The 19,032-nt window shown below is 42.9% G+C and overlaps 1 protein-coding gene across 2 annotated transcripts; it reads right to left on the bottom strand.

The window, feature by feature from the left end:
• Positions 1–8,236: 8,236 nt before the first annotated feature.
• LOC115740045 (auxin efflux carrier component 3-like) lies at positions 8,237–18,953 on the bottom strand. 2 transcript variants are annotated; one of them, XM_030673407.2, is made up of 6 exons: positions 17,539–18,953; positions 17,045–17,354; positions 16,681–16,766; positions 15,446–15,603; positions 14,851–14,927; positions 14,322–14,713 (listed from the first exon to the last, which is right to left on the bottom strand). In XM_030673407.2, exons 1-6 carry the CDS (start codon positions 18,803–18,805, stop codon positions 14,647–14,649), a joined length of 1,965 nt encoding a protein of 654 aa, XP_030529267.1. In that variant the 5' UTR covers positions 18,806–18,953; the 3' UTR covers positions 14,322–14,646. The 2 variants fall into 2 exon arrangements, with proteins under 2 accessions (XP_030529268.1, XP_030529267.1); XM_030673408.2 differs by lacking the exons at positions 14,322–14,713; positions 14,851–14,927; positions 15,446–15,603 and adding an exon at positions 8,237–8,354.
• Between the last annotated feature and the right edge of the window lie 79 nt (positions 18,954–19,032).

Here is a 19,032-nt window from a genome sequence, read left to right on the forward strand (position 1 = left end):
GAGACAGAGTATCAAGAAAGTTTCTCTGGAAGCAAAAAGGCTTCCCTCAAGACAATCGCAGACGAGCACGACGAACCAACGTCAAGCCACGAAAGAAAACAAGAACCTTTGGAACCACGAATCGGCTCTTGTGGACGGGACGATTGAGAGACTCGAAAGCGAAGCTCCAATGAGAGGGCAAAGCACAAGCGGCGTTTGGAGGTAGACACGAGGCCCCTGTCTTCATCTCTTCTCTGCCCTTCAAATGGCCAACGCCGAACGGTAAGAAGCCAATGAGGAGAGAGAGAGGATCGAGAAAGTGCCTCTCGAAGCAAAAAAGCTTCAAAGTGAGATGTGATGGAGATGAAGAAACCCGGAACACACCTAGCGCAACGAGAGAGCAAAAGCGAGGAAGGTTATTAATGTCGCGCTCTGACTTCATATTTTAAATGGTTCGGTTCGATTAACCGAACCGAACCCAAAAAAAACTGAACCAAGAAAAAAATTGCAGTTCTTTATACTATCTGGATTGAAAATTGAACCGAACCGAAAATATAAGAAATTTCAGTTCAATTCAACTCAGTTCAATTTTAGGTTCAGTTTTTGATTTAGTTTTGCCACCCCTAGCGGCAGCCACTTGCAAGGGCTTGGCCTAGTTGTTTGTATGAGTTTTGTTTCTTATTTTTTTATTTTTCATTTTTTATTACAATTAAGTTTGTATTTTTTTATTTTTGCCGACGCATCGCCGGATTGCGCCACATCATCGCCAAATGCCTTTAAGAAAGTAATACAATAAGGGATGTCGACATTTTTTGTTAGCCTAATTTGATGGGGTTAACGGAAGGATTCGATTGCACCAATTTGATAGGTTTTAGGACTTGATTGCATTTTTTTTGTAAGTTTTAGGACTCGATTATATTTTTGGATTAATTTTAGGGCTTCCGGTGTGCATATCTCCTTTTCTTTTATGAATAAAACCCATCAGCGCTGGACCGAGCAAAGTCCATTTAGCATGGGCTTGGCCCGATCCACTCCAGTCTTTCCAGACCCGTCAGCTCTGGTGAGTGCTCCCAGCCCGTCCCAAATTCGGGTCTAGCTGAGTTTTAGCCCGTGCAGCAGATGCCCCAAAGTTCATCTCTCTCACTCTCTCTATCCGCGGCATTGATGGAGTGCATCAGTCTATTCTCTCACCTGAATCGTGCAGGACTCTTGCATATGTACTTCTAGTTCTAGCGCAGAAAGGGTGAGTTTGCTGCACGAAGAGAAAGAACTTGGCATGCATGTAACTCTGAGACATTTTCCTCAGAAAATCGCACGGCAAAGAAGTCACCGAATTACAAAACCGAAATATAGTAAGGCGGGAAGGCGTCTCGAGTAGAAAAACGGTGCGTGGCGTGTTGGTGCTGTTTGGGAAAAGTAAATGATGATAGGGAAGGATAGAATCAGACTTTGAGATATGGATTCACCATCTTTGAAGGATTATTCGCCACACAATATTGCTCCATGATACAATGAAGTCTCAAATGATAATACCATATAGCAATTGGAGAATAATGGCCGCATTTGGAGAAAGAAAACGAAGAATTGAAGTGAAAAACATTGAACGGAAACGTTGCTGACAAAAATCCTCCATGATATAATAAAAAGTCTCAAATGAGAATACCATATAATAATTTTGATATTTCTTCATGAAATCTAAAAAAAAAATAATAATTGGAGAATAATGGCTACATTTCCAAAAACAGAAACGCTGACTATAAAATAGCGAAATTTTTTTATGAACAAACATTGATTAGTGCCAAATTGATAAGTGGATACCGTACACCCGCATGCGAGTATTGTAGGATCTGGCCCACTTAGCCCGTAATTTTCAATTATAAGCCCAGAAGGCTTCCGCACTCGTATATTGACCTACAGACTCGAATCTTGTCTACATGCGGGCAATGCACGTCTCGTTTGTTTAACAAACAAACTATCAACAGGTGTCGGACAACACTTTCGGAGCACGACCCGCGATCGATTCTCGAGGGATCAGAAAGACGTCGGCCGACCTCCGAGGTGGGGCAACAGAGCAAAACAAGAGAGAGGTCATGTCAAAAAGCCGGGTTCCAAAGGGAATCGATCGAACACAGAAGTCCTGAAAAGAAAACACGCACGTCCTCGGTTCTCGTCGAAGTCCCAAACCTTACTGGCTCGGATTTCAATCCTATCTCCCCACATGCACATGCAACGTTTGGTTCCAATCACTGTCTTTGACAAAATGAAGAGGGGGAAAAGAAAAAAAGATTCCCCACATCAACATGAGTCGACGACTAAGTGACTCGGGGATCATGGACCCATTGACGCTTTTGTCGAGGCGAACGCACGTCCGTTGAAAATTTGCCCGACTTATCAATGTCACGCGACGAAAGATAACAACTTTTCCATCGTCGAACCGGAGAAATTTTGTCAGATTGTTTTCCACGTATGGGATTGACATCCTCGTGTGATTTACTATTACTAATTACGGAAGAACTATTTATTAGGGTGCGGTCTATATTCCCCATCACTAGAAAAACAAGCTTTGATAATTTGACTTCGTATTTTATTAGTAATTTGGGCTTGAATTAATGAATAACTACTGTTATGTATATTTTTTGCTTGTAAATAAATTATATAAGAGAGATGTGTAATATGTTAATTACAATGAAGTCACCTTGCTGGATGTAGCTCTTTTTTTAGGCGAGTCATGATAAATTTTACATTTCGATTTTTCTTTCTCGCTCTATTTTTTTATGATTGTTTGTCGAATCCCGATATTATTAGCAGCGGAGGCGAGATTTCTTATGTATTATTGCCAAATTGTAGACAAACGACCGGAAATTGATGGTCAGATAGATTTCGGGTCAAATCAGAAGAGCAATTGCATGCGGAACTTAGAGATCACTGGACAATGCATGACGAGGTAATCCCGGTTTGGTTTCTAGCTAGTTTTTTTTTTTTTTTTTTGCCGTACGAGGGGGAGGAAGAGAGTCGTTGTTGCCCATTCCCACACGACACGGTCGAATTTACGTAGTTTCTGTACAAGCCTTGACAAAAACCCCGGTTTGGTTTGACCCGCTTGTGTCATTGCCAATCGAAAAAAGAGTCGGTGCCGTCCTATCGCCACGTGTCGGCTTCGGAGTGGTTAGATAGCAAACTCGGTCAAATCGCGTCGGGAGCTATCTTTTTCTTTCCGATGAGTCACAAGCAGTAGAACGTGGCATTCGATTTCGTAATTGCATCGTTATCTTTCAAGCTTAGCCGGGAAGTATCACATGTTGATTAGCATTAGCTCGTTGGACTTGAGAAATAAATGATTTAAAAAAAATTTTAAGTATTTATTAAAATGTTATTCGTTCGTTTATTCCGCGAGCGAAATAGACAATCATTTTTGAAAAAAAAAATACTATTCAAATCGTTCATTCTTTCGTGAAACGAATGAAATTTTAGAAAAATGTTAGTTGCTCATACATCCATTACCCATCATTGCTCCTTCATTATACATAAGATTCACATAGAGCAAGGGAACTTGAGCTAGCGGCATTTTGTTATCCGTGAGCCTCCATCTCTCTCTCACACACACATACACTCTCTCTTGTAACGTGATTGGGCCTAATTATGTATGTAAACACGGGACAGCCGGGCTCGGCGATGCTCTATTACTTCCCATTAGAGCCCCGACTGTGATAAGCAATAAATAAAATGAAAGTGCGGCGTGAAAGAATGGTAAAACCACTCTAAGTGGATCTTTAACTCGCGATTAGGACTGTACAAGTATTCAAATCATAATGTCTTTCATCCAGATTGAACGTGGCTTTGAAGGTCATGTCAATCGCTCTAGGAGCAACACGCCTTATCATCACGGAAATAGTCTCCTCTTATAAAAATACGAAGAACTACTTTCGATGAAAGGTATTTCGTTGTCGAGTCGTGCGGCAAAACATTTATTGAATGAATGCCTAGAAAGAAATTGTGTACATTTATTGAATGAATGCCCGGTAAAAAGTACTTCTTTTGCCTTGTGGCCATAATTAAAGTTCCCATCCAAAAATTCCAAAAACTTATGAAAAACATGAAATCACAATTTTACAGGTCGAAATTCCGATCTCCGGCGTTTTGGATTATGGAAATCAAAATATGCGGACCATAAATTGTTTATGAAAGGAAAATCAGTTGGAGAAAAGTAATTCCGGACGTATCGCAAAGTAACTAGATTTGGTAAGATTTGTCACTCTTTGGAGAAATTGAAAGGAAAGAATACGAATGTCACCACATAAACCCCACTCGAACTTGATATACGACTTTGGAAAAATTACAAAAAACGTAAATTAAGATATGTCATAATAATAAGCCTAATACCCAAAAAAACAAAAATCCCAATTTTAGTATTTGTCCCGATTATATTTTAAATTTTTTTTGTCTCACAAAAAATTCTCAACTTTTACTTTTGTCCCCTAAAAAACACTTAGCATTTGTCTCAATTATATCTAGAATTTTTTTTGTCTCATAAAAAATATTCAACTTTTACTTTTGTCCCAATTCTATCATTGTTAGTCTTCCGTCTATAATCACCGTTAGTTAATCCTATGTGACTCGACTTTTCTTACCATACTTACAAACGAATTTTTGAAATTCGGAAAAAGCAGGTTTCAAGGACGATGGGATCTGAGATCGCTCGTTCAAATAATCAAATCTTCACGTCTAGCCATTCTTTGAGTTATTGAGTGCCGGGAGAATTTGAAATGCGGCATCTTGAGTGGCTCTGTATCTCCCGGCAATATGTAGGGGAAGCAAACAACACAAGAAAAATTTGAGGGGTTTTCATGTCAGCTTTTGTCAAGTGTATTTCATTAACGACGTGAAAATGCCATATAAAATTAACTAATGGTAATTATGAATAGAAAGCCAACAATGGTAGAATTGGAGAAAAGTAAAAGTTTGGGATTTTTTATGAAAAAAAAAAAAAAAGTTTTAGACATAATTGGGACATATGCTAAAGTTGAGAGTTTTTTTTTTTTATATATATTAGGCATGTAGAATTGAAACAAAAAGTAAATGTTGAGGGTGTTTTATGAGACCAAAAACAAAAGTGTTAGACAGCTAAAGTTTGGGGTTATTTTTTTTATATTGAGCCCACAATAATATGATCAACTGAAAACCTAGAAAATACCCAAATCGTTATCTCGAAAACTGTCTTCCCCAACTTTTCCTTTGAAGAAAAAAACATCTTTCTATTAACACAACAAAGAACATGTCCTGTTTTTTTTCAACATAAATAAGGTCTTTCCTGCAAGAATTTCACCGCCCTACATCACCTTTTCGTAAGAGGTGGGGTTAGGATCGTGGGGGCGAATCGAAAGCGAAAAAGCAAAAAAGAAAAGCACCCTCCTCTTTTTTCTTTCTTTGACTCCTAGGGCTTTTCTGAAAGCTTTTCTTTTCATATTTTCCTCTCATTAGCTTCGCATAAAAGCCCTTCCAAGCTACCCGAAGTCGTCAAATGATTTCTGCCAGAGAAGCAGCGCTCCCAAGCCAACCAGGTTGCGTTTGAGAGAGGTCTAGCCGGGTCTAGGAGAACTGACTTTACATCTAAACAAGATTAAAGATTTATTGACTTGAGACGTTCAAAAAAAAAAAAAAAAGGCGTAGAATTTTTTTTTTTTAATGGTCAAAAGTGCGTAGGATTTGAATAATTGACTTTCGGTACATGTTGATAAAGCAACTTTAAAATAAGCTAAAACTAGGAAAAACAAAAAACGAGAGGGCAAGCATTGCAAAATCTGGCAAGGAGAAAAGTGTCAAAAAAGCCGTAAAATTATTGTGTAGGTGTCAATTTTGTTCTAAACCTTTTAGTAGTATCAATTTAGTCATAAATCTTTTGATTTAGAATCAATTTAGTCCTTCCGGTTAATTTTGATCAAATATTGCTGACGTGAATACCGTATAACCTATGTGGCACGGTTGGCGCTAATATAGATATTTTTAATAATGTTTTAATAATTTTTTCTTTTATTATTTTTTTCTATTTCTTTTTTCCCCTTTTTTTTCTATCTTTTTTTTTTCCAGGTACCTCCGATGGCCGACAAAGGCTAGCCTTGCCGATGCGAGGCGAAGGCCGGCTAGGCTAGCCGTGGCAACACCGCGCTCGCCCAAGCCAGGGCAACCTCATTGGGTATCGCCTAGGCTAGGCGGCGAGGGTCACCCTAGCTGGCCATCATAGGAACTTGAAAAAAAAAAAAAGACAGAAAAGAAAGAAATAATGAAATAAAAAATAAAAATTAATAAAATAGTATTGAAAAGTGTTCACGTCAGCACCCACCATGCTATGTAGATCATCCGGCATTCAAGTCAACAATATCCAACCAAATTTGCCGAAAGTAATGAATTGACTCTAGGTCAAAAGTTTTATGACTAAATTAACACAATTAAAAGTTTAGTATTAAATTGGCACAAATAAAATAATTTTAGGGCTTTTCTTACAATTTTCCCATATGGCGAGTGTCGATGAGAGGCAAGTCGACGAGTTCCACAAGCCTCCAAAGTCTTGTGACCTTAGGATTGGCGAGACGACCAAAGGTGAGGCAAGGCGAAGCTGAGGTCGCGAGATCCCAAGCGATACAGGCATTGATCAGATTTGAGCTCACTTGAGCCCTTGGGTCATTGTCCTTGTTCGTCGATCAATATTTGTTTTGCCGGGTGAGGGTAAATTTGGGAATTTATGTGGCTTAATGAGGGCAAAATGGGAAGAGAGCAAGTTTATCTGATCCGTGAAGAAGTATTTTCGGAATGCGAAAAGCCCGGAGCCGGTCCTAAGCTGCCTTGATTTTCGAGCTTTTGAGTATTTTCAAACCTCAACTTTGCACCAGAAGTCACGTGAAATTTTGGCTCAAGGACCTTTGGAGGCCCAAAACTCTTCGAAAATGCAGCGACAAGCTTTGTTTTTCCTTTATTGGAGACAATAATACTATTTTTACGGGGGTTCACCTAGGTATAGATTGCAATCTCTATAGCTCTAAACACTTTGGATTATTGAGGGGAAATTACTCAAATAAAGTCATAAATCCATTGTAATCGTGTCAATTCGGTTATAAACCTTTCAATTTAGCAAATTTAATCCTAAACATCCCGCCAATTTTTCAATTGAGTCATTCCGGCCAATTTTGGCTAGAATTGAATGATATGAATGCCGGTCAACCTACGTCGTACGATCAATGTTGACGTGAACAATTTTTATAAATATTTTTAAATTAAATTTTTATTATTTCTTTTTATTTATTTATTTTTTTTTGAATGGTACTGGTGAGGGTCACTGGCTATCTTTGCCGGCCTTGAAGGCCCTTGCCCGTGCTAGCTAATATGTGAGGGCGTGAAGGTTCTCGCCAGATTTAGGGAGGGCTCCTTGGCCGCGGCCAAGTCCACGGCCGCACGGGTCGTGTTACTTAGAACAATCGACATCTATGTCGGCGATTTCCAGTCAAAATTGATTGGAATGACTCAATTGATAAATTGTCAAAATGTTTAATGCTAAATTAGCTAAATTGTAAAGTGTACGACTGAAATTTGAACGAGTGCAAAAGGTTTAGGAATTCAATGGTAATTTTCCAATATTATCGAGCAACAAAGCTTCTCTTTGTCGCTGGATTCTTCCCCACATATCCCATGAAATCCGCGCGGGTGCTTCCCGAATCGACCCATTCGTCGTCGTCCATGAAATCGCGAAATATGCTGCGATTGACTTCCTTTGCCTACTTGTGTCTGGTGGGAATAATTTTGGAGAATGCTTTATGATCCGAGAAGAATGTAAAAAGGCAGGCGTGATTGGCAGTGCTATCAGCATCTCGAACAGGCCCTGCGAAAAGAGTTGCATGCTTTTCAAAAGAATATCAGGTGCTCGACCCAATGGAATTTTTTCTCTTTTGTGAAGATTTGATGCGTTCGATATATTCGAAAGTTCGATGGTTTTAGGACTTACGCGGTGCTGGGAATGGCCGGATGAACATTGTACTCTTTCGCGAACACGGACGAGATTATTCCTTGTGGAAGCGCCACATGATCGTGTGAACTCTTTTTTGCGAGAATTGATTGATAGATTGAATGAAATTAACGAATCTTAGCGGATGTATCACGGTATGCTTGTTTTCCACAAAACTTTTCTAGCAATCTCTTGAAATGACAAATCCCCGGAGCATCAAAACCCTTGAAGGAATAGATGCCCACCTGGACAGGGAGCCGCGCAATCCGATGGCGATGGAGGCAATGGCCATCATGGCCAGGCTAGCAAGGAACCTCGTGGCCATTGTAAACGCGGCGACGGAGTTCCGGCAGTGATATCTTAGGCTGAAGAGCCATGAACAGACCTACAGTAGCGAAGTCAAATGAAAAATCCCCATGAAGCAGGTCGATTGAGGGACCATCTATCTCATAAAGACGTGTCAAATTCAAACAAAAAGTCTCTCTCGTCACAGTTTTCTTTATTTTCTGCAACTACTTCAAGAGCAACAACGTGGACCTTAAATGGCATCAGAAATCACCCGATGCCCAACGACCGTAGGACCGCAAGGCGACGAGGGGGGTCGGACCCCATGTGTCGGGTCGGGCCAAGCCACCGGTGGGTCCACGGGATTTGGTTTGGGCGGTCACAGAATATATGGCTGTGAACTGTGAGTTGCAGTTTCAAGTTTGGAGGACTACTCGAGCTTTATGTTCCACAACATGAAGAGAGAAGGAAGAAGAACATAAGAAAATTACAGGTAAATGTCCCACCCGCCTGCTTTCACACAACCGGGGCCCATACAGTAAAGTTAGATCTGTTAAAAAGGGTCATAAATCTACTTCTCAACTAATTTATGACGCACCGAGTTGTTATATAACATAATGAATAAATAGGTCATATATAACTTTAAATATAACATGAACATTAAGTATGTTACAAATGAGTCGTTTTTTATAAATGGGTTTACAACTCATTTAGATCCAGCCTATTTATATGACTTTCTCTTTGTTCGGTCTTGCCCTCACTTGATCTGGTGCTCCCTCACTCTGCACCGCACTCTCATCTCAGTTTGAGTTTGAGTTTTTCTTAATTAGGTTAAATATGGAAGTGTTTTAGGTATATAGGTTGGGTCGAGTATGAGTCGGGTCATGTGTGAGTCGGGTCATGTATGAGTCATAGATTTGCATTACATGTAAATAGGTCAAAAAGAGTTAAGTGGGTCTATGTAGATCGGATCATTTTCAACCCAACGCGACTCACCCGTTCAAGCTGCAGATCTCCCCTCCGGTGAGGTTCGAAGCCTTGGTATCGTCCCCTGAGAACGAGCTGCTGCTGGGCCCTAGGCTGAAGGACCATCTCGACGTGTTTGACTTCCTTTATATATCGGTATCGGCCTCGAGAAGGTCCTAACTGTCGAGCGAAATCCACGTTCGGGTCGACATTGATCGACACGATGGTCGCTGCAGTCTGGGGGAACTGCTCCATGATGAGGATCTTCGCGCCCTGGTACTCAAAAGAGGAAGAGGAGGAGGGTGTTCCGGAGGACGCACAGCAGCAGCACGACCTGAAGTCGGACACGGAAACTCAAATCACAGAATCAAGCGGAGGTTCATGGCATACGGGTTGTTGGTGGAGATGAAGTGGAAGGAGAGGAGGGGGAGGGCGAAGGGGGCGACGAAGTGGTCAATGCCGAAGCACCGATGGGTTGAACTTCCTCCCCATCGGAACGAGCACATCTCCCGGCAATCCCGGAAGCTCTGATGAGGAGCGGAGGAACCATGAGGCCTTAGATTATGGGAGTCCCCGAGGAACTGCGTCTTGATGAAGCTGAGCTTCGCGGGAGAGAGACCGTGGGATGGAGAAGCGCAATGCGGGAGGACCAGTGTCTGTGGCTTCGTAGTGAAGCTCGCTTCCATGAAGTTTGAGCTTTGAAGTTGCAGTCGCAAAGAGGGTCGGGCCGGTCGGCGAACGGAGATAGGGACTTTCAAAAATTTCTAACAGGTGGCATCTTTTGGACACGTGTCACGTGCTGAGTGGAGTAGCCATTTGCTTACTTGGCAACAATGTCTCACCTAATGTTTTCGGGCACCATCATCCCATTTGATGCCGTGGGCCGACGACACAACGCATCACTTTTTTTTTATACTCAAATCATAGTTTTTTTCGTAGGAGCAACATTATTAATTTGGGATTCTCGTTAATGAATGTTGTTAATACTGTCTAAGATAATGGAAAATTAGAGGAAACGATTGTCGAGACACTTTTGACGATGGAATTGGAAGTGCAATAATTGTTAAATAAGAGCTTTAAGGCCCTTGTTAACACGTATTCTATCACTAATGGAAGCACATAAGTTCCTTAGTGGTGATAAAAATCAGTATAATGAAACTCAGGTATGTGCTCATAGCACATGCTCGGTAAGACGGTAAATTTGTTACATAAAGAGAGAAGTTGCGCGACGAGAAAGTCGTCGGAATTCCAATTCCATAATTTATTGAGTAGGAAAAGGGCGCGTCGCGTATTCGTGCGGCAAAACTCTTCATGAGCATGAGCTAGGATCGATTCTAAAGAGATGAAAAGACATAGGCCGGCCCCAGAGTTTAGACCAAGGAAGTAAAATAAAAGATTTTGTAGATCCGTCAAATGGATGGGTCGGATTATATATGGTCTAACCCAAAATAGACCTATTAAATCCATTTTGATACAACGTAAATGTAGCAACTTTTTTTTTCGACCAAAAAGAAAAAATATAGCGACTCTTAGCTAAAGCGATCCGGACATATTCGACTTGATCCATATTTTCAAAATACTTTCATATTTAACTCAATTTAAAAAAACTCATACTCATAATGAGGTGAGAATGCGGAGTGAGTGAGCACGAAATCTAGTGATAGCAAAAGATAATGAAAAGAGTGCCATAGATGTGGGTTGGGTCTAGACGTGACCGGTTCGTCCGAACCGTCGGTTTCGGTTCCTGGAAAAGGTGGAATCGAAACCGGCCCTTGAAGGGACCGGTTCCGGTTCGAAACCGCCGGTTCCCAAGCCCAATAGCTCTTTTCCCCCGGGCCTCCCCTTTTTTAAAAAAAAAAAAAATCGGATCGGAACCGTGGGCCCGGTCAACGGTCCAGTTCCGGGCCCCCGGTCTTACTTGGTCATGTCTAGTTGGGTCTATCTCAGTTGTAAAAATATTTACAATCTATTTAACTCACATATCATATTTAAACTCATTTATTGAATATAACTAATTCGTAAAATAATTTATCTTATTATATACAGATTAAAAAATGGATTTATAATCCGTTTTGATAGCTCTAGTCAAAAAGAAAACATAGGAAAGAAAACCGGCTCCATTCGTTTCTACTAATAAGGAAAGAAAACATAGAAATCGATTGATCGAATACAAATCCATGCACACGTTTGGTTTCAGTCACTGTTTTGACGACAAAAATGCAAGATCTCGATACCACGTGAGTCAGTCCATAATTAATGACATGTGCTCGTGGACCCATCGATGATTTTGTCAAAGTGAAAGCGTGTCGCTCGAAAATCTGAAGTTTGAAAATTTCTCGACTAATCAATGTCACACGATGGTCGACCCCCCAAAAAAAAAAAAATGTTACACGATGAACCAATAATTGGTTAAGAATTTTTTTCAACCGTCTAATCAGAGGAGTCTCACTCGAGACAATAGAGAAGGGGGTGTTAAAATTGATTAGACACATTGATAGTCGCATTGCTGCTACTAATTATGTGTCAATTATGTTAGAGGTGATTAGTTCATGGTGGATCGGTTGCTATCCTAGAATCTAGAACTAGACCAAAAGGGTCAATTCTTAGTTTGTAGGATCCAAAACTAACCCATTTGATCTGGAATCGGCGTGGCTTCTTTTCTTTTTTTTCCTTATTCCCTCACAAAGAATAGAACACTAGAATCAATCCGTCTCATGTTGAATCTCACGATTTTCTCATTTGATGTACATGTGGCCACCTTTTCAGGAGCCACCCATTTTGGGAGTGCTCTCACTTGAGCATGCTTTAAGTATTACCATTACATCAAAACGCGTCTTTATGAGTTAATTCCAATTTTCACATATATATGTTGTAGAATTGCTCTCCTCCTATTTGGTGCATAATTCGATTCATTCCTACCCCCTTCTCTATCCTAGAACCTGTCAAGAACTGCTCTTTATCTAGGCTCTCTAGCCTCGGTGACCACTTACCTCCCTCGTTGGATCGGATCGTTACAGAAAATGTGTCTATGAACATTGGTTTTTTCCTCTTCTCTAGCCTTTATATATATATATTGGTCCAGTCCGGATGGTTCGGTCCACACTTGAAATTGGGAACCGAACCGATAATCATCGGTTCTCTCAAGAATCACCCAGAACTTGCCGGCTTGATCCGAATTCCAGTTCCGTCCGATTCCAAATCTCACCCTTGAACTATTTGTCGTAGAGGCGGGACTTCATATATTATTGCCAGGTAGTAGGCAAACGACGTGAAATTGATGGTCAGCCAGATTTCGGGTCAAACGGGGAAACATGCCCGACTTAGAACCCACTCGAGGATGCATGACAAGGAAATCCCGGTTTGGTTTCTAGCTTTTACGTCAAAAAGAGGAAGAGAGTCGTTGTTGCTCATTCCTACACGACAGAGTCAAATTTACGTAGTTTCTTTCTGTACAAACCTTGAAATTTCTGACAAAAACCCGGTTTGGTTTGACTCGATTATGTTATCTGCTAATCAAAACACAGTCGCGTATCATTTGCTCCACTTGACCGACGCCCCCCCAAAAAAAAGGAGTTGGTGTTCGTCATCATCACGTGTCTGCTTCAAGAGTCTTGAGTTAGATAGCAATTTACGTCGAATTGTGTCGGGACATCTGTTTACCAAATCATTTCTAAATCTGTTGTGGGGATGACGATTTAATCATAATTTTTTTAATTTTTTCAATTTTAACCTAAACCTTTCCGAAAAATTGCAATATAATCCTTCCGATCAATGTTCATTGGACGTCGTTGACAAGGCGGTTTGTAAGCCATCTTACATGGTATATCGTCACGTCAGCAATTTCTTGCGAAAATTGACAGACCGGGCTATATTGGAGTTTTGCGCCATCGTTTAAAATTTAATTGACAAAATCGAAAAGTTTATGATTGAATTGAAATATGTAAATAGGTTTATGATGGATCGAACAATCTCTTCCTTTTTCTTCCAATCAGACACAATAGTAGATGTCTTGCATGGCCCCCTGAGCAAGCTGGAGAGTATCACCTGTCCAATATCTTAGGGAAAGGGTTAATTGCTCATGCATCCATTGCTGATCACTGCACCTACATTATGCATTAAGTTTCACATAGAGCAAGGGAACTCAAGTTCGCGGCATTTCTAATAACGTGATTAGGCCTAATTATGTACGTAATCACAGGACGGTCGGCTTCGGCGATGCTCTATCACTTTCCATTAGAGCTCCGACTCCGATAAGCAACCAAAAAAAAAAACAAAAAAAATGGAACTCCGACATAAAAAGAATGGCTTTACCATTCTCGGCGGATCTCTAACTCGCGAATTGGATGCGGCAAAACTATTCAAATCGTAACATCTTCCACTCAGATCGAAAGTCTTTAAACGTCGCATCGGTCGGATGCCTTATCGAATGCATGGGAAAGAAGCAATTGCGTACATTTATAAAGACTAATTGATCCGAAATTTCCACATCCTGTGCTTTTTTTTTTTTTTTTTTTGCCAACACAAAGCGGGTCTTTCTTGCACGAAAATTCACCGACCGACAAAGGTTACAGCACCTTTTTGTAAAGAGCAAAAGCAAAAAGGAAAGCACACTGCCCCCCATTTTCCTTTTCTTTGACTCCTAGTGCTGTCTCAAAAGCTTTCATCACATTTTCGTCTCGTTAGCTTCTCATGAAAGCCTGTCGTCATTTTTTTTTATTTATTTAAAAAAAAGAAAAAGAAAAAAGAGGGTTCGGATAATTGACTTTCGATACGTTTTGGTAAATCAATTTTAAGAAATAACGTTAACCCTAAAATTCAAAAGACGAAGAGAGAGAGAAAGAGGGATAGGCCGAGCTGACGTGACAATTTTTAATAATGTTTAATATTTTTTCAGGAAAATTTTATTTTTATTTTGTTTTTTTCTTCCCTATCTTCTTCAAGTGCCAGCTTGTCTTCGAGGTCCGGCAGGCTAGAGGAGAGGGTTGGCGACTTTTTTGGTATTTTGCTTCGGAAATGACTCGCAACCGCCGATAATTGCGACCATCGAATCGAATATGTCGATGGAGCAATAAAAAGTTTAAAAAAAAAAGGGAAAGAGAGAAAGCAAGCCAAATTCCTAGCCGATCTTCTTCATTTATTCACTGGAGGAGCCTTAGGAATTGGAATAATATAATGAAAGCATGTCTCATCTAGAACCTCCTTCCACTCCCTTATGTCCCCATTAAACATAGGCTAAGCTACAGCCTAATTGGCCTTTAATGGAGACATAATCCTATTTTCCAGGGATTCGCCTGACGTTACATCTTTGTCGCTTCGTTCTTCCCCCATGAAATCCCATGAAATCGAAATCCATTTGTGGATTTTGCTTCACTTAAGACTTCCTTTGCGACTTGCGTCTGGAGGGAATAACTTAGGAGAGGATGCTTTTATAACCCGAGAAGAATGTAGTAGACAAGCGTGATCGGCAGGGCTATCAGCATCCCGAATATGACCCTGCGAAAGGAGTTGCATGGTTTCAAAGAAGAATATTAGGTGGTTGGCCGCAATGGGAAAAGGCCCAAAAACAAAAAAAAATTGGAAGATCCGATGCGTTCGGAATCTTCAAAAGTCCGATAGGTTCCAGAACTTACGCGGTGCTGAGAATGGCTGGATGAACATTGTACTCTTTCGCGAACACGAACGGGACTATTCCTTGCGGAAGCGCCGCCTGCCAATCATGTGACTGATGGTGAGATATCCGTTTTGTCGCGAATTGATCTCGCGGCGATGCGTGAAATGGGAATCGAATGCGAGATCTCGCGCTTCTTAGAAGCGTGAAACCCCCCGTTCTTCGAGTTCCTCGATAAATCGAATGAAAACGACAAGTCTTGATACACATATTATAGAAGATAACGACATCACAAGGGTTATAATTTATGTATAGCGCTCACTTGAGGGTCATAACTTTTTCTTCAACCATTTAAGTGTCATAACTTTGAAAAAAAAGATAAGTTGAGTACCATAATTTTTTTAAAATATACTCAAATGATCAATTGAAAAGTTACATAGCACATAAATGATCGGAAAAGAAAAAATTATGACATTCAAGTGAGCAGCGTATGAGTCAGTTATGTTATCATTTTCCCTATATTATAGCATGCTTGTTCCCTTAAAACTTTCGAGCAATCACTTGAAATCGACAAAGTTCGAAGGGGTAAAGGACATTCATTTGAGATGGGTACCTACCTGGACGATGGCGATACGAAGTAGGGTCCCGCGCAACCCGATGGCAAGGGAGGCGACGGCCATCACGGCCGGGCCAGTGAGGAACCTCACGGCCATGGCGAACGTGGCGACGGAGTTCCCACACGCGATTAGCTTAGGCTGAAGGGCCATGAACAGACCTGCAGACCACAAAACACACCCAACGACGCCGAGATCAAATCGAAACCGGCACGAGAAAAGCACCCGGACGGAGGGACCATCTCATGAAGACCGTATCGAATCTAAACGAAGACTCTCCGTGCATCGCATTTTTCTTTTTCTCTGTCTCCCCTCGTTCTTGCAGCCACTCCGCAAGCAATAACATGGGCCGAAATGACATCTGAAATCAACCGATGCCCACCGACCCTACGGCCGCAAGGCGACGAGTGGGGGCAGGGGGGGGTCGGACCCACGTGTCGGGTCCGGCCGAGCCGCTCGTGGGGTCCACGGGGTTTGGTTTGGGTTGTGGTCACGGAATATCATATAATACTACTGTGCGAGTCAGAGTTTCAAGTTTGGAGGACTTCTCAAGCTTTCCATTCATTACAGGTAGAGATGTCCCACACCGCCTGTTTTCACACAACCTAGACATGGGCGGACCCTGTTGGAGGAGGAACAATCATTGTTTCTCGATTGCGGGTATTCTTTTTGTTGTGGTTAGTCAAGTGGACACGAGTTTGGTTCAGTGAATGTCTCTGGCTGAGGATCGGCCAAGACATCATTCAATTTGCTGAAATCTATCCATAAATATTCAAAAACAGAAGAGGAGCTAGGGATAACGACCCTTGAGTCCCGTAACTTTTTTTTTTTTTTATACTACATGAGTGCCACGACTTCTAAAAACTGTTTATTTGAATATCATAACTTTCGATCGATCACTTGAGTGCATAACTTTTAAAAAATATTCACCCAAGTGTCAAAAAATTGGACGTGACAAATAAATTTATGACACGCGAACGTTTTTAAGAATTTATGACACGCGAGTAATCGATTGAAAAAATTTATATGGCACTCAAGCAATTTAAAGAAAAGTTACGGTCCTCAAATGATTGCCGTACACAAATTACGACACTCGTATGATTTAGAAAAAAAGTTACGGCGCTCGTAATATCTTTTTTTCCCCGGAGAAAAGGAAGTAAATAGGAAATGTTGACGAAGATATAACTAAGAGAGAAGAAGATGAATTGGACGAAATGAGAGTAAAGAAGAAGACTCACCTAAGCTGAACATGGCCATTCCCAGCCCAGCATCGGACAGTATGGAGATTGACTTCTCTACGATCTTGGGCATTGCCACCTCCCACCTGCACCGCCACGTCCAGACAAACACCACCAATCATCGTCACGTTCCACGCTAAAAACTACAACAACACCAGCATCTTCAAAACCAAAGAAATCATGACCAAATTTTCCATGTAGGTCTAGTGATTTAGTACCCCATTAGTGTGATGAATTAGCGATTTTTTTTTCCGCGCATGGATCGAATAGCGATCGCGGATCGATAAGAAAAGCCGAGCAGTCGCAAAAAAAAAAATTGAATAACAAGAGAGTAGTCATCGGGGTAATTTCGGTACGTGCTAACCGGAAGGCGATCAAGGACCATGTGAGGCCGATGAGGCTCGAGTAGGTGTTGGGGTTCCGGATCAGCTTCCTCCACACCATGATCAAGATGAGGCGGGTCATCACGCTCGCCGGCGGCATCTGCTTGATGTCCCCGGCGTCGCCGTACCCCGGCTCTCCGGCAGCGGCCGCGGAGGAGCTCGGGCCGAGCTTGTCGAGCCTGGCGGGCCCCGCCGCGTCCTTCTTCTCGCCGATCCCTTCGTCCCCCTCGTCTGGTTTGCCCGCGAAGCTGAACTGATCCCGCCCGGTGTATCCCACCGTTTCCGGTGCACCTGCCACCCAAAAAACAAAAAGCTCAGAAATTTTTGGATAGGATGGAGACGTCAGATCAAGACAAGTCTTCAGAGGAAAAAGGGAAATATAAGGAGACGTTGTCTAACTAAGAATCTAATAATTAAGACATGATTACTTTAATGTTGGAAGTGGGACGACATCGTTAGATTAAAATATATATACTTTTGGTGTCGCCGCTGGGCTGGTTGGTATCGGCGACTATCATCCGGATCTCCTTGACGCACTGATCGGACCGCCCGGATTGATTATCCGGAGCCCCTATATCCCCGCTGCCAAACACGTGGAGCCCGCCTACTTCCGAAACCGGCGAAGCGCTGGAGCTCCACACGAACATGTGGAGCTCCTTCGCGTCGTAATTGTTTGCTTTCGCCATGCTGTTGGATTGCTGCGCCTGCGGGGGCGGCGGCGGCGGCTGCTGCTGTTGGAGGTTCGGTTTGCCGCTCTTCGTGAATGCGGATGCGAAATCGGGGAGCGGAGCCGGGTACGGAGTGGACACAACCTGGGCTGGGTAGAACCCGAACCTCGGGGACGGCAGTGAGTTCTCCTCGAAGTTCGACGGCCTCGGGGTCGGGCCGCGGGAGGACTGTACCGAGTACACGTCGGCGGGTCCGAAGTTGGAGAGCGGAGGCACGCCCATCATGGAGTAGAAGTCCGAGTTGTTGAAGTTGGAGCCCCTCGGAGTCAGGTTCCGTGACGAGCTCAGGCTGTAGATCTCCACTCCGCTGAGGTTGGAAGGCCTCGGCGTCATCCCAGAGAACGAGCCGCTGCCAGGCCCCAGGCCGAAGGACCGCCTCGATGCGTTCGATTTCCTCAATGTGACGTGGAGCTTCCCGTCATCGCCTACCTCCGCGTCGGTCTCGAGGAGGTCCCGGCCGTCAAGCGAGACGATGTCGGGGTCGACATTGAACGACACGATGGAGGCAGCGGTCTCGGGGAACTGCTCCATGATGAGGATCTTCGCGCCCCGGTACTCGAAGAGGAAGAGGAGGAGGGTGTACCAGATGATGCACTGCAGCACGACCACCTGAACCATGAGGCTGCCAGCGCCGGGGCCATACATGGCGATGAGGAGAGGGATGCCCATGACGAGAGTGTTTGGGAGGGAGGAGAGAGAGAAGATGGTGATGGACCAGTCCAAGGAGCCGCGGGCGGAGAGGTTGGCCCAGAGGGCCAGGAGGAGGAGGAGGACGAGCTTCTGGAGGGTGTCGGCCGCAATGAAGCGGAGGTTCATGGCGTACGGGTTGTTGGTGGAGATGAAGTGGAAGGAGAGGAGGGGGACGGCGAAGATGGCGACGAAGCGGTTGATGCCGGAGCACTGGTCGGGGGAGAAGATCCTCCACCACCGCACGGAGCCGTAGGCCAGGATCATGGCCACGTAGAGCGGCACCACCGCGGCCAGCACGGTGTAGAGATCGTGCCACGTGATCATGGCAGCGGTGATTAAACAGGCACGGAAGAGTACTATGTGCAGAGTCTTTTCTTGCTGCAAAGTGGAGTTTCTGTGGCAAGTGAAGAAGAAGAAGAAGAAGAAGAAGCAAGAACAATGAGAGAGAGAGAGAGAGAGAGAGAGAGAATAATGCAATGTTAATAAGTCTTTGGGCATATATTATATACAGGTGGGGGCGAGCGGGTGTGGGTCGTGGGCCCATGGAGCGA

The sequence above is a fragment of the Rhodamnia argentea genome, chromosome 5 (assembly GCF_020921035.1).
Source record: "Rhodamnia argentea isolate NSW1041297 chromosome 5, ASM2092103v1, whole genome shotgun sequence".
NCBI classification, from domain to species: Eukaryota; Viridiplantae; Streptophyta; class Magnoliopsida; order Myrtales; family Myrtaceae; genus Rhodamnia; species Rhodamnia argentea.